Below are 21336 nucleotides of genomic sequence, written 5' to 3'. Positions count from 1 at the left end.
TTTAACCATTCTCTTAGAATTCTCTGAGAGAGAGGTGATTTTCTATTACATTTTCCAGGATTTTTCCAGGAGTCCACATAAGAAAATATTCTTCTGAGCCAATGCCATCCCATACATGGGCTAGCACTGTATAGTAAGCAGTAATCTATGGAGCACCCATTTTTCTTCTTGCAACATGATCTTGAGTTCCACTGGCCTGGAAAGGTTAAATCAAAATAGTTCCCAAGGCCAGGGCACCAGTGACAAAGTATGCAGCATTGCCACCGATGCTCCTACTATATTTTGAGCAAGATAGGAGTGGATTGACGTAAAATAATTGGAACTGGGCAACAGGTTTTACATATTAATGTGCTGATCAAAGGATATAAAGGAACTTTTGGATGCACTGCGAGAGCATATCACTGGGCTTTGAGAGCAATAACATTACCAACATGAAAAAAATCCCCCTTTTTGAAGCTTTGCAAGAGTCTGTGGTTTAGAGCATTAGGAGTTTATATAAGCAGTAGCTCAGCTTTATTAATATTCTGAGTGAGGCAGTTTGACTGCTTCTCTTTCTGGATTTGAGCCAAATAATCCTGCAAAGCATATAAACATAGATAAGTGAAATCATCAAGTGGTGAAATAAGTCTGCATGATACTGACAAAGATAACTACGATCATACTGAATTGCAATATATATCCAAGTGGAACTATGTATGCAGAGGTGTCTTTTGAAACCCAGAAGTAACCTCTGTAAGCAGGAACTAGAAACCCATTACACCAGCAAAACATGATGCATACACGTAATCTGAAATATTAATATTATTTAGTGATGTACGTTTTCAGAACTATACAAACATTAACAAATTCCACATATTTGTGCAGAGCAGGATTATCCCTATTTTTGAGAGAGAACATGGAATGTTGCGTCACAGTGACATATAATAAGTACAGATAAGTGTTTTAGATGAATGGAGTCTGACAAATGTGTTTATCATCTGAGATATATATATTTTAAAAGCTAGGCAAAGGAAATTAAGCAATGGTGTGAATTTCTCATGAGATCAAAATCATTGTCTCAGATGAGCTGATATTGCAGAAACTTTGACCCAATTACGGGTGAAATTTGTCCTGTATCTGTTTTCCACAACCTTAAGAAGCTTTATAAAATGGTTTTATTGTTATTTAAGCAGTCAGCTGTCAAAAAGACAGTGAGGTGAGACCACTAAAGCATACTCAAGAGCCGTTGACTCAGCGTCATTGGAGGAGTTGATCTTTTTGGTCAATGTAGGAATCAAATCTGAGAAACTGAGTATTTATTAGCAGTAGGTTCAGAGAAAGTTATTGCTGGTTTGTAACTGCTAGGATAATCATTTGGACAGCTGAAGTGACCCAAAAGCTATTAAATTATTTTACCTTGGAGCCACTTGTTTAATCAGGATTCTTGCACCCCCACTGCACAGTTCAGGTGTTTAAAAATAATTTTGTAGAAAATTAAAGTAACTGCACCATATCAAGAGTTATCATCAAAGGCCAAAAAAGGCCTTCAAACTGAATTGAGCATCAAATTCACCATCTGTCAGACAGTACTGAAAGGAGGGGTTGTTTCCATATTCTTAAAAATGGAAAAAGAAAGGTGAAAAGAACTTCATCTTGTTAGTCACAATGAAATTAGCATAAAATTGACACTTAGTGGGCGTTAAGACATTCCTCATAAAAAGGAAATAGCTGCTTGGAATTAATTATAATGAACAGTAATTTTAGACTCCATGCCTTTTCCCCCTATTTAAAATCCACAGGTATTTGTGTTTATGAAGAAGACACTTATTAAACCTCAGAGAAAAACCCTTAAAAAAATATTGCTGTAGAAGTCTATCATGATAACTTAAGAATTTTTCTGACTAGAAATAGTCAGTATCCTACAGAGATTGCTCCCCAACTGACCGCTAGAGGAAGCTGTTCCTATAAATAAATGCTGAGTCATTTAACTGCCGCTAGGAAGGTGGTGAAATAAATAGATGAGGAGCTAGTAAATCTGAACATAATAAGTACAGTAAATCAACAAAATTTATCCCGATGTACCACAATATACCAATATACCCCAGCTGACAAGATACAAGAATTAAGGCACTTATTCCTGTTTTTATTCTATCTAGTCTATGGAAGAAAAGCTTTTGCAAGGGAAACGGACAATGCAGAAGATGACAAATGAGACTGAAGAAAAAGAGAGGCATATACAGCAGTTAAATAAAACTCTGCTTGAAGTAAGTAATTAGAAACCCCTTATAAAAATATTTCTACCACAGTAGGGCCCCATTGTGCTAGATGCTGTGCAGGCATGTAGTAAAGAGCCAGTGCCTGCCCTGAAGAGCTTACTCTTTAGATTAATGACAAGACACAATAAATGAATGAAACAGACACACAGGTGGGGATTTATTGCCATTCACACTTTGAGAGAGTGCTCTAGCCTGGAAGCTTTGATATGGATGGTTTATTTTTAATGTTTATTTTTTAAAATCTGAGTAGGCCTTAAATCTGCCAGTTAATACATGCCATCATTTATCTAAGTCCATTCAGTTTAATTCATATTGTTCACTGTCTGAAACCGAAAACATGCTGCTTTTTTGTATGGTGAATGTTTTGAGACGTCTACAACTGGTGTGGACTAGTATTAGGTGAAGAAAATGACACAGCCCTTTTTTTTTCTTTCTTTATTTTCACAAAGAACCAAAGACTAATGGAAGAGAATGCCTTTTTGAGGGAGCAGATATGCCAGATGGAACAGTCCAGACAGCCAGTGTCTGAAAAGATGCCGGTGGCTGACCAGTTGTTCAAAGAAATGTCCCATTGTTTGTTTGACTTGAAAGCACTATGCAGTATTCTTACCCAGAGAGCTCAGGGCAAGGAGCCTAACCTCTCCTTACTGCTGGGAATCAGATGTAAGTGATATTATCATGCAATATTTATATTGTACTTTAACATTGAGAAACCATAGTCTATAGCAATGGAATCTAGTTTGGGCTGGCTGAGACCTGTACTTTCTGGTCACCATGTAGAAAACTAAACAACACTCTTTGTATATTTTTCAAGTGTTCTTGGTCATGCAGTTACTAGTCCAAGCTATTAAGTATTTCCTGTTAATGTCCTTCAGGTTATAAGATATAGAGGAGAGGCAGAATTCAGCCTGCTAAAACGTAGCAATTCCCCATGTGCTTCTTACCACAAAGATCCCAAAGCTCTTTTCAAATGTATATGCTATGACCAAATCATAATCAGGAACGACTTTATAGAGTAGTGCCATCTTCTCTAAGGTGAAATGCAGCAGCTGTTTGATAGCACACAACATACCCAACAGGTTAGGAGAAGAAGTGGAGAAAATTATATATATTGTTAGTATACTTGCAGATGAGCCAGTATACTGGCATTAATACATATAATTTTACTGTGTCATGTGATCTTGAATAAGTATAAGTAGTCAAGCCTCCAGGTTTACAACACATCCAAAAGGGATGCTTTCAGTAACACAGGTTTACTACTAATAGAACCCACCTCCTGAAGCAAATAGGTGTTGCACTGAGATCTCCCAACTGATTATTAATCTGACTTGATTTGTGAGATCCAGTAGGATCACAACATGAGCCAGTATAAATTAAAGAAAACAATATAGGACCTCACTAATTCTTAATAGAGAGCTGTTACAGACCAGCCACGTTTATGGATTAGTGAGTATGGGGGCAGGAATCGATACGTGTGTAGTTCTGATTTCTGTTACCTACGCAGCATTTGAAGGGGTTGGCCGAATGGTGGTTTTACTCTGTGAGGTCCCAGGGAGAGTAAATTGAATCTCTGTTTGATATGCATACTCCTGCTGTCCCAGGCTACAGAAACAACACATCCTGTATGCATTGCCCTCCACCAGGTTGCCCAGACCTGTCACCACCTGCTTATGGGCTGTGCCTCTCTCCCACCAGACTCTTGGGGAGAAAGTTGTGCTGCCACCACTTCTCCATCCCACCCAGCACACTTTCTATTGGCATGAGCCCCCCGTAAAGTTGTGTAGTCAATCTGCCCCTTAGGTTTTTCCATTGCCACTTTGAAAGAGCTACATTAGATTCAAAAAAGGAATAGTGTATGGTTGTAAGTGCACTGAATACTGCATTTTGATGGCTTTTCATTATATTAAAGCAAGATTTGTCCAGGTATCAACTAAAAACCATATGTGCACTCTTTGAAGTGAGTGAATGTGTAAGCTATGTGGTTGCATGCTAAGCTCTAGCTGTGTCTTGTTTTTCACAGCAATGAGCTGTTCAGCTGAAGAGAATGAGAATTACCACAGCACAGAAACTCTCAGCAAGAAACTCTCGGAGGTGTGTCAATTACGGAAGGATATTGATGAACTGAGGACTATAATATCAGACCGTTATGCTCAGGACATGGGAGACAACTGCGTTACCCAATGATAAAATTTTGTCTCACAGCAATGACTACATTATTAAATACTGCTGTGTTACAGATCTTTGCATTTCTATGAAGGAGCCATATGGGAAGATAGCATACTGTATATGAACTGCACATGGGTGTCTGGTGGGTCTGAGGGTTGTGCATATTTAATTTGGGGGATGGTGGGGAAATCTTAATTTGAAGAGAGTGGTACAGATCTCAAGAAAATCTGTGTTCTCCAAACTACTGAATGTAGGACCAAGCTGTGAAGAATGTTCCCATTAGAGATGTAGGATTTTATTTCCTCCCTCATGGCTCATTTAAACAATTTGTGTGGTTATATTGTTTTCCGAAGTCAAAGCAAAGTCTCAGAAAAAGGCACTATTGTTACTACTGTACTTACTTTCCTTCATCAGAGGTTGGAGTTGCACTGTCCGAATTGAAAGGCTGGAGTGACAGGTTCAAGCACCCAAAGGTGTAGAGAAAATATGGACAGTGGAGCCAGATGCTTCTGCAAAACACATCATGTTGGAAACTGCAATTGGGGTGGTCTTTGACTACTACAAAAGGTGGTTGCTCTTTTTATAATTGCCTCGTGAATTAGGTAAGGGAAAGAAGGGGTGGCTTCAGCAGCTGATCCCTGTTGATTATTAGGGTTTTTATTTTATCCAGCAACAGTCTAGGCAAACAAACTCTGTATGTGAATGTAGTCCCATCAGATTGAGATGTTCGCCTTCCTCATATCTCCATCTTTTAACATGTTACTTAAAAACTTTGTTTCAGTAATATGAAGACTGTGACACAAACCCACAAAAGCCAGCTGCTGTAACTCTTAAGGCTGGCTTTCTGTCAGCAAAATGACACTGGAGACGTCTCATGGTGTGTGTACTGTAGTTATTTTCTGTCTACAACCTCTGTTTTAAATGTGTTCAGCCTATATATCCAGGGCCCAATCCTGCAGGCCTCCTGAAGGTAATGAACAACCCAAATCTTGCAGCATCTGGGCCTGTACAAAAAATTTTTCTGCCTCTTAGTGCTGAAAGCTCAGAATGTTATCGTCAGACTCTATCATTTTGTGTGGTGTGCAGGACTTGTAGATTTTTCCAGTCCTGCAGGAAAGGATTACTTTTTAAAAAATACAGGAACACATTGTTATCCAGTGCAAGACTGCCCCTGCAGGACAGATAGAATATTAGCACTCCCGCAAAACGATTCTATGATCAGAACTTAGCTGGGTAATTGTAAAACAAGGATACCTCTATTTCACTGGAGACAAACACAGCAAATAAGTTCTGCCTTCAAATGCTGACCTGGCCAAAATGGCTGTCAAGCTGCATTATTAATGTTAGACAATGAGAATCAATCATAAAAGACTGCAAACACATTTAAAAATTAAAGTTTGAGAGCAAATAGCTGCGGCTTGCTTGTGCAGTTATTACAGCTGACAGTACAGTGCTGACAGCATTAGAAATCTTTTGTTAGTAAGCTTATGGGCCATGACAAAGTAGGCTGGAAGACAGCAAACTGTGGTAAAGGAATGGCTATTTTTGTTTTTTTCTGACATTAATATCTATATTTAATTTTCACCATTTGTTAAAAACAGAAAAAATAGCTTAAGGATAATGTGGATTGACATTGCTGATTTTAACGTTGAAATTTTCAGCCTTCTGTTTTGTGTTACAAAGAGTGTTTAAATGTCATTGTTATGAACTTAGTGATTTAAAAATCTTCTGGTCAGTCTTTTCTAACTGTTACATGGGCTTATTTATTCAACAGGTCTTGCTTGCTAAACTGTCCCTACACCTGACCTAGATCTGTGAAAATCTATTTTAGTGTTTATATTAATGGTTCTCAGTATTTTTCAAATGCAGATTATTTACTCAGACTGAAGCAGCAACTTTGGGAGCATTAAGTCTTCCATCCTTACAACTGAACAGCGTAATCTTTACATTTTTAAAAAAATATTCTGGGGCTAAGAAAGAAGCTATCTTTTTGCCCAGAACTTGGTTTTTAGGGGTTTTTTTTTTTTTTTTTAATTGCCTAAAAATTGGAGTTTGTAGAAGAATTATTGACACAACTTTAAAGAGGGACTTTCACATTAGGGCAAAACTGAAAATAAGGGATCTTTGCCTATAACTTAGTGGTTGCTGTTTTGATTAGTAGTTTTAATAACTACTTACTTTCACTTTCTTTCTGCTTGGCCCTAAGTGAAGTCATCATCCTGTGTTTATAGCAAATTTGTCTAGTGTCAGGAATTCAACATCCTGACTTCAGACAGTCAACTAAGAGTATTTGGTGGGGTAAAAGGGAGGCAATCCATGTCTAAGCAACACCATACTTCAATAAGCAGAAAGGACCAAAAAAAAAAAAAAAAAAATCAGCCTATAAAAGGGAAATGTATTGCTGTTTTAAATCGCGTAGGCACATATTGGAGGGATAGTAGTGTAGTGTTACAGAAGGGAACAGCAGATTCTGTTTTTATCTGTGCCAGGTCCTCCCTGTGTGATGCTCAGCAGGTCACTTAACCTCTGCGCCTCAGTTTCCCCATCTCAAAAATGGGGATACTGCACTGGGGAGTTGTGATTAATGAATTAATGTTTATAAAGCACTTAGAGATCCTTGGAAAGAAGTTCTATGGTTCAAAAGTATTATAGAAGGTTCTCCCAGTATGAAAGTCTTGATTTTTTTTTTTTTAGTTGCACTATTGTGAATGATGATGCTGTAATTCTGCATTTTTTTTCTCTCCGTTATATTAGAGCACCAATTGTATTTACATTAAAATATAGAGCACTTGATTTTTAAAGTAACACACTGAGTTTATCTGCCTCAGTCAAATTAAAGCAGGGAGAGAAATGGCAGATGTGATGAGCCAAAGATACAAATTACTGATAAGGTTAGAATTAAGTGACCACAAAGAATAAGTATTTTTCCTTTTCTTTGATTTCTTAAAATTGGGCCTGCTGTTGTAGGAGCTATTGTTATATATGCATCAGTTTACAGATGTCTGCAAACAGAATAAGCTTTGTCTAAGTAAGATATGCATGATTGTTTAACTGGTTAAAAAGTAGAGTGTGTGTGGTCTCATTCGACATATTTAATATGATATGGTTGATTAACAAACGTTAACAGTGGCATTACTGAAACTGATTTAGTCATGACAACTTTTTGCCATAACTTAGAGACAATCTCAAGGGCTAAAAAAAATGTCTAATGAGTGGATACTGTACCGTTCTGTCTATTAGTGGACTTACAGAGAAACAAGTACAGCAATTTTTGTATAGTTTCAGTTTAATTTCTACAATCCTTTAAGTGATTCTTACAGTAAATAACTACTGTATTCAAGAATGTATTTTAAAAATGGCTTGGAAAGTAGTTGTCTTTGGGCAAGCTATAAAAGATGCTATGTATTTACTGTATATAAGTAGTTCAGCTCAATTGTGCAAACTTAACTTAGATTCTTAGCCTCAGATGTGTGGGTTTATAGTGATGTACTTCTGTAATTTATTGCGGTTGCTATAACCACCAACTCAGGCAACATTTTAAAACTGCCAATAGATGTAGCTGTAAGAGCCAAAGTTATTTTGCTCTGCTCATTTCTGAAGATTTCTTATCACTTTTAGTTAGAGGAAAAAATTATCCTACTTGCTCTTTTAAAGATAAGAGGGTGCAAGGAAGGATGGAAATCCCTCTTCAGGTACCTGACACCTGAATTTTGCCCTCACTTATGTTACCCCTCAATGACATAAGTGGGGCAGCATGGGCGTAACTGGAATTAGAATTTGGTTCTTTTAATGGAATTGATACAACAGGTTTTTCTGATGCATGGGGAAATATTTCGATTGTTTGAATCAATCAATCAACATTTTTAAAATATGAAAACAAACCAGTGGCTATTGAAGATTATATAAACAGATTTTGTATGACAGCTGCTCAGCAGTATTAATTCCAGTGCTGCATACCCTTGTGCCTTTTTTGTCTTCAGTAAATGTATATAGTCCCAATGAATTTTAGTTGAGCTAGAAGAATGTCAATAATTATTGCACCTTGTTTGCTCTAACTACGGATCTTTTGTTTTTAGGCTTTGATAGTAAGGAGCCTCTTACATAATATCTAGAAATATGTCCTAAATGCTATAGGTACTAGGCATACACCTTGTAAGTTAGGTGATTTTAGCAGTCCAGTTTTTCTGACAGGAAGAGTGAGCAGGAAATTCAATCAGAATGATAATTTTGTATATATTAACTACAATATCTCATTGGTAATCAGTGGAGAGGAGGGGCTGAGTCTAACTTTTAAAAGCACAGCTGACATATGTACTGGCTTAGTCCCCAAAGGCTGGTAGTTATGTAAATTGGGTTCTGTTTTCGAACCGCTCAGAATACCTCATGTGTAAATAGAGTTGTCATGACTTAATCAAAATGCATTCAGTGTAAAAAGTAAAAGGCGCCACTGGGTGGCTCACCTTTAGCTCTGTGGTTATTGCCTCTTTTTGTAATTTTTTTATAGTAGGGTTTACAGCTAGAATTTTGAATGCCAAAGTTCTATTTATTAAATAAGTTTTCATTGTTAATGGCTAGTATTTTTCCACTGGAATTTTGTTTGTTGATGTTTGGGATTTGTATCTACAGAGCAAAAATAAATTTTGTTACAAAATTACTATTTTTAATCATAATTTATATTGTGGTAACACCCAGTTAGGATTGGTGCCTACCTGTGCTAGGCACTATACAAAAGAGGAGCAAGACATGGTCCCTCCACTGAAAACAACATAAAGGTAAAAAAGTGAAGAGATACCAGTACATACCCACTGTGACACATACCTAGATAGATGAAGGAAAATTACTCACCCTTAATACTTTTTTTTTTTTTTTTAAATCTCTCTTCTCCTATCCTACACCTAAGACACACAAGATCCATTCCACGTACCAGGAAGCAAGCTGGCAGAATAGTTGTCACTCACGGACACCAAGTGTGCATCTTCACCATTGGTATTCATACACAAAACCCCCACTCAGCTGCTGCCTAACTCTATAAGTGCCTAGACTCACTTGGAGCTTAAACTTTTTGCAGTAAAAGTGCCCATGTTTCTGCCTCTGAACAGGTGAGCTTTTGCCTCATGCCAAGTGCCTAAGCCCTAGTGCAATTCATAAACTCGGGGGGGAAATAGGCAGCCTCTGAGCACATCTACCATATTAAGCCCTGCAGATAGGCTCATAACTCCACAAAAAATGGCCACACAGGGTTGGGGGGGAGGGAATGAGAAACTAGGACCTCCTTCATTCCCTTTAGCTCAGTAGTTAAGGTACTCACATGCAATGTGGGAGACCCCTGGTATTGGTATTCTTATCTGGTGGGGTGGGGAGGGCTCATTTGCGCTCACACAAGGCCTTTGAAATCTTACTTTGTTAAGACGGCTTCACAGCTAGGCACAAAGAGGCTCCTTGTGCTTCTTGCAGATATTTGGGCTGCTCTGAAGTCCTCCATCCCCTAGGAAACATTCTGGCTGCCTCAGAGCCCAGTCGGAAGAATCTGTGCGCTGTTCTGGCTTCCAACAGGAGGATAAGAGTCCAAAGGCGGAAAGAAGTTAGAGAACATGCAGGCCAAGGAGAAATGAGCAATAGCGGGGGGAGGGTAAGATGAGTCTGTCCAGAGAAGTAAAAGGGTTGGCCAGCTGTTTGTTAAAGATCATTTCCAAATGGGTCGTGATCTGGGTCCAACTGAGGTAGGACAGCTCAAAGTTGCTCAGAGATTCAAGCTGCGTGAAATAATCCAGGCCCGTCACAGGACTTGACCAAGAAAGGCTGTCACTGCTTTTGATGTGGAGTTAATCAAAGATAGATTTGCGTTTGTCCCCACTTAACAGCGGTTCATAACCAGTACAGCCAGACGCTTCATAAACACATGAAGCAGAAGATGGGTCAAAGGAGAATGACCAACTCCAAATGGCTTGTTGCCTAAAGCAAAGTAAAGAAAGAGTGTTTGTTTAGATTCGCCTCTCCTGGATCCTTGCAACGCCCTGTAAGAACTCTTCTCCCTCCCTTCCCTTTGGCCTTGGACTCTGTGTGAGCCTTTCCCTCAGGGACCATCTCTCAGTCAGCCACCATCTCACTTCCCAGAGCTTGCACAGCACAGAAATTATTATTTGTTATGCCTGCCTACCTACCAGAGACATCACAAAATTTACCTCTAATATAATTAGACAGTGTGTTATACACATTTCACATCACTGGGAGTTCTCTAGTCCTCTGTCTGAACTTCTAATTAAATGAGACCCCCCACCTCCCACTGTCCTCTGTATTAACGTATGTGCTAGGCGACATCGATCCCACTTTTCCCTAAGGTTGAGCAGTTCATAAAAGATTAACCTTATGAGAATGTGATGGATAAATCTGTTAAAGCAATTTTAATTATTAAAAAAACCACATGGTTGGAGCTGTAGTGTTTTTTGTGGTTAACACTACCAGCACCATAGTTAGACTGAGGAAAATCGGAGTTTTTTTTATTTTTATTTTTTTTTAAAACCACAAAACACACATCAACTATGACAGCTAAACCTGCAGTAGATTTTTGCAGTGGTTCACTATGGCTGAAGAGTCATTTGGTCTGGAAACAAATGACATCGGTGTGAGCTGGTGTACTTGAAGGCGTGGGGAAGGAGATAGAGTTCTGTGATACTCAGTACCTGGATATGTGTGTGTGTTACCATGGCAAAGCTTAGTAGAACTCTCATCTTTTTCTCCTCTTGCTTTGTTACTTGACTTCTGCCCAATTGTCTGGGGCTACTTTTCTATTTTTTCCTTTTGCCAGGACTTTACCCGATATTCTCTTGAAGTCAATAACTTTAAAAGTCTACCTGGAGACCTTTTAGAAAATTTAATATTTTCAGCTAATACACCTGGAATGTTTTATAACCAGCTTGGCAGTGTTACTGAAGAAAGCAAACATGGGCATTAATAGACCTGAGAGTTAACTGGATTTGTTAGTCTCACCCCTCTGAAAGCTATTGCCTAGAGGGATGGCCAAGAAAAAAAAGATGCTGAAGGAAAGAAGCACGTGACCCAGGAGAGGTAGAGTTCATTTCGTTCCTGCTTTTTTTAATTCCTCTGCCTTAGTCCCAGAATTAATACTTGTGATGATGCTAAAGGTTTGCACTGAAATAGGGTTACTTTACATTGTGAACAGCTCCTTTAATATAAAAGAAAATTGAGATATTTAATAGCAAAATAATCTCACTTTCATATACATAAAACAATCACAGTAATCCAGCTTCTTTTCTAATAAAAGCTGGCAAATTAACACAATACTGCGTGAAACTCAACTGCACAAAGCACTCGTGGATATGCTGTAGAGCAGTGGTTCTCAACCAGGGATACACATACCCCTGGGGGTACACAGAGGTCTTCCAGGGGGTACATCAACTCCTCTAGATGTTTGCCTAGTTTTACAACAGGCTACATAAAAAGCACTAGCGAAATCAGTAAAAACTAAAATTTCATACAGACAATGACTTGTTTGTACTGCTCTATATACACTATACACTGAAATATAAGTACAGTATTTATATTCCAATTGATGTATTTTATAATTATATGGTAAAAATGAGAAAGGAAGCAATTTTTCAATAATAGTGCACTGGGCACTTTTGTATTTTTATGTCTGATTTTGTAAGCAAGTAGTTTAAGTGAGGTGAAACGTGGGGGAACGCAAGACAAATCAAACTCCTGAAAGGGGGGCAATAGTCTGGAAAGGTTGCGAGCCACTGTGGTAGAGAATAATTTGTGACTGGCAGAGAGATGCACCGGATAACCATCTCACGTTATTGCTATGATTCAAAAGAGACGACTACAGTCACGGTGGCAGAAAAGATAGCTTTACAGTTGGCCACTGGCTCCAAAATACAGAACTGTTTCACTAGGTTATATAACATTTCAAAGGCTGAACCAAAACTATATTTCCACCTGTTGCAGCCTTCAATTAGTAGAAAGAGGTTCTCCAAGTGACACTGGCCATGCATCTACATTTGCAAAGGCAGCTAGGTGGCATGACAATTCATGCATTAGCATTGCTTCTGCTTGAGGTCTGAATTCATGTCTGCACTATACAACTGAGCTCTGCGCTCTATACAACTTGACAGACTTTTGTGTATTGCTCCTTTTTAAATTTGCAAGGGAGCAGCTGCCATTTTATGAGGCAGACCGGATACAGCATGTTAGAGGATTGCAATGTTATGCTCCATCATGGAGACTTTAATTTTGTTCTCTTCTTTTGTTTTTTCTTTAATATAAGTACATTTGGAAAGATGAAAATCTTATCAGTAAATGTTGATTTTACCGTACTCACAAACTGATAAACTATTTCCATTAATAATCAAAATTTACAAATAGGCAAAGTAAGAAAAATGCTGTTTGAGAACAAGTCTGATTTAAAGATATTTGCTTTGTATATTTTGATGTTGACAATGTTTAACAGTTAACTTATTGAATCTCCGCGTCGGTCATTAAATTGTCTAAACCACCATAATTTTCCACAACTGTGAACATTTAGATCAATAAAAATTTTTTTTTAAAATAAGCATTGATATCAACTGAAATTTCTTTTTTTTTTAAAAAGAAAAATTGAATTTAGCAACGCCTAAAAAATAAGTTATTTCAGGCTGAACATATAGGGCTGTTCTTTGGATTATAAAAAAATAACACGAAAATGGAATGAATTCAAATAAGAAAAAGTCACCACACAATTTGGCCCAGCTAGCATCTTATATTCAGCGTTCTAGTACGGACATCACAGAAACAGTAATGCAGCTGAGACTAGAAGTGCATTCAAATAATTGTGTGGGGCTATTTGCATAGACCCACCTACATTCTCAATGTCTGACTTTCACACAATACTATTAAAGAACAAAAATAAAAACAGTTTGAGTGATAACCAATAATAATATAAAAACTGCTGGAAAACAACACACACTGATATGTACAGCTGCCTATGTGGCATGGCTGTTGAGCTGCACAGAGCAGACTCCATGCTAGTTTGGTTCAGAGTTTTGACTTAGACCTGGGCTACACTAGCAGGGGGGTTCGAACTAAGATACGCAACTTCAGCTACGATATTTGCTATTTGCATAGCTGAAGTGGAAGTATCTTAGTTCGACTTACCTGGCTGTCCTCACGGCGGCGAATCAACCACCGCGGCTCCCCCGTTGACTCCGCTTACTGCTCCTGACGAGGTGGAGTACAGGCGTCGATTCGGGGATCAATTTATTGTGTCTAGACAAGATGCGATAAGTCAATCCCCAATCCAGCAGGTAGTATAGATGTACCCTTAGAAAGTCCAAAACAAAGAACCACATTCTAGCCTCAGATACAGACTGCCCTGCAGTTCCATCAGTTACACACACAATCCCATAAAGGGCAGAATGAGGTTACAAATGATACAGCTTTTCTTCTCTTTCTGTCTGCTTACATTTTTCACTAACTTCTCTTTGGAACCCTATGTGTAGAAATTCAGTCTGCTAATTAAAATTTGCATGCAGATACTGAATATAGCTGGTTACTTTAAATATCTGCCAATACCAGGCAATCCATTGCCCCTTACTTGAAGCATACTACTGATCTCCCAAGGTAGAGGAGTCATTTCACACACTATGATCACTAACACAGTGGGTGCAGTTACATCATCAAACTAGCAGGAGGTTAATAAAACTCCTCATGAAGAACAAACAAAAGGTTGCTCAGAGGAAATTAAATGTGTAGGTCGTACTGTGTATAGTATATGACTGGCTACAACTATGAAGCTGTACATAGAATTGTTTTGGTGAGCTAAGATGGAAAACATCATACCTATTTACATACCTTTGCACACAATAGAAATGGTAGATTGTGGATTTGGATAGAGACCTGATTCTGTTCTCAGGGACTCCAGTGGGCGCAGCAGAAAAAAAAAAAATCCCAATTTCAGTTACTGGAGAAAGAAACAGAATTTGCACCAGAAACAAGGCAGACCTATGAACAGGAAACTAAACCACTTTCTCCGATGGCCTAAGAATTCCTTACACGTTAATCCCAATAGTATACTTATAGAAAGCACTACCATCTTTTTAATAAATTTTAAAAAATATCAGACATTTTTTTGGTTCAGGCTACCTCCTACAATATTGATTCCATGATGACACAAATTAATTGCTATGGTCCTTTCCATGACTTCTGTATTTATGATTTCAGTGCTGTAGTGACATTATATTACAGAAATCAATTTGTGAGCTTTGAACAGGTAATATGGGTAATACATTACTTTATGGTCATTCTGTAGACTGTTTAATCATATCCACAATCATTAACTTGACAAATGTGCTTCACATGACAACACCTTCACTCAGACAATTTTTTTTTTAATTCAGTATACTCCTAAAGGTATATAAATTAGGTTCATTGGAGTTAGGGATGGAAAAGACCTATTCATCTCTCTGGGTTTATTCATTTATAATGGTAGGATATGTAGGAGTTGCCAAAATGACCAAAGTTCTATGTAGTCCAGGATCGCCAGCAATGGCCATAATTTCTTTTGGCCCCTTAAATTTGTCTCTCTTCTATGATCAATAGGTGTTTTATTTGTGTCTGTCAGCACACGGTCCCGCAAGTGCCCTACTTTGCCAAAGGATCCCAAGTAGTGTAGGTACTAAGCTCGCCAACTTCATCTCAGGGGATAGGAACTGTTTCACCTCACAGGATTGTTTGAGAATTGTGCACAACTCGTATAAAAGACTCAAATGGTCCAAGTACACAGAGAAAAAAAATCAGTCTAAAGACTACCAAACAAAAGCTATAGCATCTAGCCTTACACTTTGCTAACGCTGCGCCACAAAGGCATGATAGATCTTAGTTACCGGGAACTAAGCCACCCCACATTTTGTCCAGAATGCATTTTTTTCACTCCCTTCTGAGTCTTCTGGCTGCCCAGTCTGTTAGAGACACAGAATTTTGGTTCTTTGTCCCCTGCTCCTGTTACCCGGGGTTCTTTCAACCCAAAGCTCTTGGTAACTTTTACTCTATGCGAGGTGGTGTCAGGAAATAAATCGGGGAGACACGGCCGTCCAACCGATAGATGGCTGGCACAAACAGGACAACACGAGAGTGCTTTCACTTAAAGCTAAACTTTACTTAGTCTCAAGCACTTACACACATTCGCAACAAGTTAGTAAAACAGCCCCAACCCTTGATAATTACCGAAGCTGAGCGTGGCTCTCAAGTGACACAGCGGCAGGCTTCCGGTGGCCAAATCTTCCGTCTGCCGGTGGGGACCGCAAGATGTATCCAAAGGGAGAGTCCAAACAGAGTCCAACTATCTCAAACTTTTCCCCCTTATTTATACATTAGTAATAGAATGACATGTCCCGTAAAGAAAACTTGTTAAGTAAGCAGTTTCAATGGTCAAGCAAGAGGTTCCTTCTGATTACACTGCTCTACAGCCAAAATTCTTCTGAAATAAATGTAGTCAAACTTTACTAATTCTGGGTCACTGAGAACGAAAATGATGCTTAAAATTGTTGATTGGCTCTAGTTTTCAAGATATGCTATTGGGTCAGTATATACGACCCTTGACTTGGGAATGGCGGAGGATAAGTGAGTTATAAAGGGAAGGGATCTCAATTTAAACCAGAAATGACTAAAATACATCTTTGACTGGATCTATGAATAAATCTATGACTGGGTTTGGACAGTACTTGCTTTTTCGGCAAAACAATGAATGATGCAATCTGAAGCTGGTATTGCGTCATACATGATATGAATTGCATCATGTTATTCCTAGAAGTCATGGATGATGCAATCATAACGAAGCTTACATCACTCTTCTGAACAAATTGCCCTATATCAGCTCTAGAAATCATACAGTGTCGTGCTCTCTTATTTGTCAGTGTTTGATTTTGCAAAGGGCCACATTTCTGTTTAGCCAAAGTGAGCAGAGATGCCTCGTACTTGTGTGAACAGTGCTGATAACTTCTATGTTTGTGGTGAAGTGACTTTTGCATCACAAAAGCGCAGTATAACCACTATGGTTAAGAAAGCCTATCACCTTTATTTTGGCTGCAAAATTGGAGATCAGGACAAGATCTCCCCACACATATGCTGCAACACTTGTGCAACAAATCTTCGCCAGTGGTTGAACAGGAAAAGGAAATCTATGCCTTTTGCAGTGCCAATGATTTGGAGAGAGCCAACAGATGATACCAGCAATTGTTACTTCTGCATGGTGCCTCCAGTTGGGAAAGGTGTGTCAAAGAAGAAAAAGTGGACTGTGCATTATCCAAACATTCCATCAGCTATACGCCCAGTACCCCACGGAGAAGGACTGCCGGTTCCTGATGCACCAGAATCATTCTCACTTGAGTCAGACGAGGAAGAGGATGAAACTTCTGGTCTTGAACCATCAATGTCAGAGGACCCACATTTTCTCCCATCCTCCTCCTCTGAACTACACCTCATAACACAAGGTGAACTGAATGACCTTGTCAGGGATTTGGAACTACCCAAGAGTAAGGCAGAGCTGTTGGGCTCCAGACTACAGCAGTGGAATCTCCTGGCAGGTGATGTTAGGGTTTCCATGTTCCGTGACCGTCAAAAGCATCTTGTCCCATTCTTCTTCATGGAAGGTGATCTTGTAGCCTGCAACAACATCGATGGTGTGATGGCAGCCCTCAACATCGTTCACGATCCAGATGAGTGGAGGCTGTTCATTGATTCATCGAAGACGAGTCTTAAAGCTGTTTTACTGCATAATGGCAATGTTTTGCCATCAATTCCAGTTGGTCATGCAGTCCATATGAAGGAAACCTGTGACAACATGAAACATCTTTTGAGGTGCATAAACTATGACCAACATCAGTGGCAGCTTTGTGGCGATTTGAAGGTTCTTGCTCTCTTGCTTGGTCTGCAGACTGGATACACAAAGTACTGCTGTTTTCTCTGCGAATGGGATAGTCGTGCAAGAGATTCCCACTACATCAAGAAAGATTGGCCACTCCGACAGTCATTGGAGCCTGGGAGGAAAAGTGTTCAGCATCCACCACTTGTTGAATCAAGGAAGATTTTGTTACCACCCTTACACATCAAGCTGGGTCTGATGAAGAACTTTGTCAAGGCCATTGACAAAACACAAGCAGCTTTCAAGTACCTCCGTGGAAAATTTCCAAGGTTAAGTGAAGCTAAGATAAAGGAAGGTGTCTTTGTTGGTCCTCAGATTCGTGAACCTCTTCGAGATGATGCATTTAACCATGCACTGCGTGGCAAGGAAAAGACGGCATGGAAAGCCTTCCAGTTAGTGGCAATAAATTTTCTCGGAAACAACAAGGCAGACAACTACAGGTTGTTGGTGGAAAACCTCCTCAAGGCATACAAAAGCCTTGGTTGCAACATGTCACTAAAGATACATTTTTTTGCACTCTCATCTAGATTTTTTTCCACCAAACTGCGGAGCAGTGAGCGACAAGCACGGCGAGCGATTTCACCAGGACATTGCAACAATGGAGAAACGCTATCAGGGCAAATGGAGCCCATCAATGCTTGCAGACTATTGCTGGACAGTGACAAGAGATGCTCCATTTAATGAATACAAGAGACAAGCCAAGAAGCGCCGAGTAGACACTGAATAGGACTAAACTATGTACAGAATAGTTTTTTGCCTTTTCTTTCATAATAAATTTTATTTATATAACCCTTTTGCTGATTTTTAAAGTGTTACATAAACAGGACAGGTGAAATAGTATCATGTAAAGCAACCATAAACACATGAAAAGACCTAGATTTACAATTTATGATTAAAACTCTACTATCTACACAATATACATAGACCTAAAATGTAAAAACTTAAATATCTTAGAAACAGTAGCCAATCAGTTGTTTTAATTGTCATATTTGAATTCAGCACATCAAAATACATAATAAATAGCACATTTTATCTCTGAAGCAGACGACTTCTCAAAAATTGTAGACCAGTGTTATTGATTAACCAGGTGTGGGTTTTTCCAGAGTTTGCAGCCTTGAGACCCCAATAGACATTCCTGGGGCACATCCTGCTCTTTTAAAATGCATGTATCAGCAACTTCAACACAATTCTTATCAGGAAGGACGCGGGGCCAAGCTGCCCTTTCTGTGGCACCCCAAACCCCTTCCCCTCATGTCTTGGTCAAGCTAAGACTGCTGAATAGGCTGCTTTTAACAATAAGCCATAGTGGTTTCAGGCACTTTACTGGTTTGCTCCCTGTACACTCCCATCAAGGAGTTTTGTACGTTTCAGGTTTCTTTGATTATGGTACATCTTCATAGCAGTCTCGACACCTCCTCTCAGGGTAGTGGTCTCTGTTTGGTCTGTTCCCATATCCATTCAGGACTGTACTCCATGGTTTGGCTAAATAGCTGAGGGCCAACAACTAGCCTAACCACACTCAAGGGCAGCCAAGAATTCTCTCCGCTGCAGGAGATTCCTTGGGTGGCACAGTACAGCGTAGGACAGACGGTAGTGGTGGAGTGCATTGTGCTCTGCTTAATCCTTTGCTAGTAAAGTGGTCCCTATGGCTGTCCTTAGACGATTGTAAATTATATAAGTGCCTGGTTTAGACATAAGGTGGCCCAGGTTGGTCAGAAAAGTCTTAAAGCCACCTTTTCTCCTCTTCCCCTAGGCCCCTCTCCTACCTTCCAATGAAGACTGAGCATCAGTGCCTGTTCTTTTGCATCTGATCACCCCAAATATCACTTTGATGGTATATTCACACAACTGGAAGTGTTCAGCTCACATTTGCAGCCCTCTTAGCATCTGAATGAAGGGCTGCTTGTCATCTTCTTTGCATCTGTGGCTAACATAGCAGGACTCAGTTCCTACACTGTTGGCTTACTAATAATTCTATGTCCAATAGAAATGACTGGCACATTCAAGCCATTACTTCACAAATGGTCATAACAGTTCTGCCAAAACCCTCCCTGGAAAATTATTACAAAAAAACCAAACACTTGCCCCAAGGGGATGTTTTTCTGCACTCAGGCAGATGCTGGCGGGCTTGTGCCCTGACTCATGAGGATTTATGTCTTTTATTGAAAAAAATATTAAGCTAGTACCACTCAAGGACCATGTCCCTCCTGCCTAGAGGTCTGCTAAGCAATGAAACATTATGAAGTGATTTAGCTTGATGGCATAATCTGACTGGCTCTGAGACATGCTATACTACATAATACCATGACAGTCCGTTCATTAGTGACATTATCTTCCATTATATTAATCACTCCATGAAAGAGTGAAGACAAGTAATGGGATGGTTAGTTTAATTATTGTTTAAACATTTAATTAAAACTGATTATATCAGCCTTGAACATTTCTAGCCTCCCACTCAAACTTAGCCACCCTGGTAAGAAGTGAGCAACAGTATTTTTGCATATGAGGTAGTAGAGTTTCAGAGGATTCTGTTTGCAGCATTCAAGACCATGTCTGAGGTGGAAAAAAAGCCTTCAAGACAATGGATGTGGCTCAGTCTAAGCCATCATGGTGTGCAGCACAAAAGTTGATATGTCAGCAACAGCTGTTTGTGTGATGAGGCAGGGGGGCTGAAGACTTTAAGGCTTTTCTCAGATTTAAAAAGAAAATTGTTTTCTTGAAATCCTGGCTTTGCAGAAAATACTGGATTCTCCCCAAGCTGCTGCTGTTGCTGTTACTGTTACTCCAGCTTTGAAGGTCAGCACATAGAACAGCTTGAAATAGTTGATTGTCTGAACTGCAAAAGGCTTAAAAGATCCTACCAGGCCATAAAACCCAGATGTCTGTTCATAATGATTTTAAAATAGAGAACAAAATAATTAAATTTAAAATAAATCCTGTATTAAAAAAATAGGGAGCAAATTAAAGCCTAAAAATTCTGCTGTGACCTACACCGCATGTAGCCCTATTCATTTCATTATGGTTCTATACCTGGTAAACCAGGACAGAATTTGGCATAAACACATCTCTTGTTTTGGGCTTTTAGGTTTCTGCAATGGGTTATTTTTTCTGTGTATCCACCCACTGTGCACGAAGGAGAAATAATTCTATGATGAAGTATGATGGGTTACATACTTTAGCTAACTCTAACATGTCAGCTAACAGGGTGATGGAGAGTAGTGAATGATAAATGTGAACCCATTTAATAGAGATTGCGTACTTCTAAAAGTTGCTTTGCTCTCCCCTTCTCTCTCTCTATTTACATGCCACACTTTACTGTAGCATCGGAATACCTTGTTGTCCTGTTGTTCAGGAGTTTTGACTGCGATTGGCAGAGAGCTGATGTCCTGGTGCCTTTCCCCCATGTTTCCACCTGCTAAACTACATTTTTCTAAAAAAAAAAAAAAAAAAAGCTAGAAATGCATTAAATACTTTCCTAATACTACCTTTCTATGTCAACTGTTGGTGCTGCTGACTAATGCTGGGCCACAAGGGCCATTGGTCTGATCTACTATGGCAATGACTATGTCCCCAAACAATTGCTGCCGTGCCACAGAGATGACATGATTGCAAATACGACAGGATGTGTTCCCCAAGCCCATCTCTCTATTAAGATGTGGTCCACACTATGAAAATAAGTCTGAGAACCCTTGTTCTAATATATATAATAATTTCAGCCTCTTTCTAAGCTTATGGCATAGCTAGGGTGACGATCTCCTGAGCCACTCTATTCAGCTTTTAAGAGAACAAATAAATATTCTGCATAAGGAGATCTCAAAAAAGCTGAATGAAAAATCCCCATTTTTTGCAGTCTGAGAATCAAAGGACCAAACTGCCATGAAGACTAAACTAACCATCCCTCCTGTGCTGTGCAGAAATCTGGACCAAACAGTGTAGCATCTAGGTGCTAGATAAGCACTGACAACCTCTCTCTCTTCATGGGTATTAGAAATTAATTTAATT

At 39.2% G+C, this 21336-nt stretch overlaps 1 protein-coding gene across 1 annotated transcript in view; it reads left to right on the top strand.

Annotated features, from left to right (window-relative positions):
* Window positions 1–4439, top strand: part of CEP85L (centrosomal protein 85 like) — a 164644-nt gene extending 160205 nt beyond the window's left edge. Inside the window, exons 11-13 of the mRNA XM_065401924.1 lie at window positions 2136–2243; window positions 2705–2918; window positions 4276–4439. Coding sequence (XP_065257996.1) covers window positions 2136–2243; window positions 2705–2918; window positions 4276–4439 — 486 coding nt within the window. The remainder of the gene's footprint in view (window positions 1–2135; window positions 2244–2704; window positions 2919–4275) is intronic.
* Window positions 4440–21336: the final 16897 nt, after the last annotated feature.

Source organism: Emys orbicularis, chromosome 3, assembly GCF_028017835.1.
Source record: "Emys orbicularis isolate rEmyOrb1 chromosome 3, rEmyOrb1.hap1, whole genome shotgun sequence".
Classification (NCBI taxonomy): domain Eukaryota; kingdom Metazoa; phylum Chordata; order Testudines; family Emydidae; genus Emys; species Emys orbicularis.
Note: the sequence above shows the minus strand (reverse complement) of the source record. Positions and strands in the feature narration are given on the sequence as shown.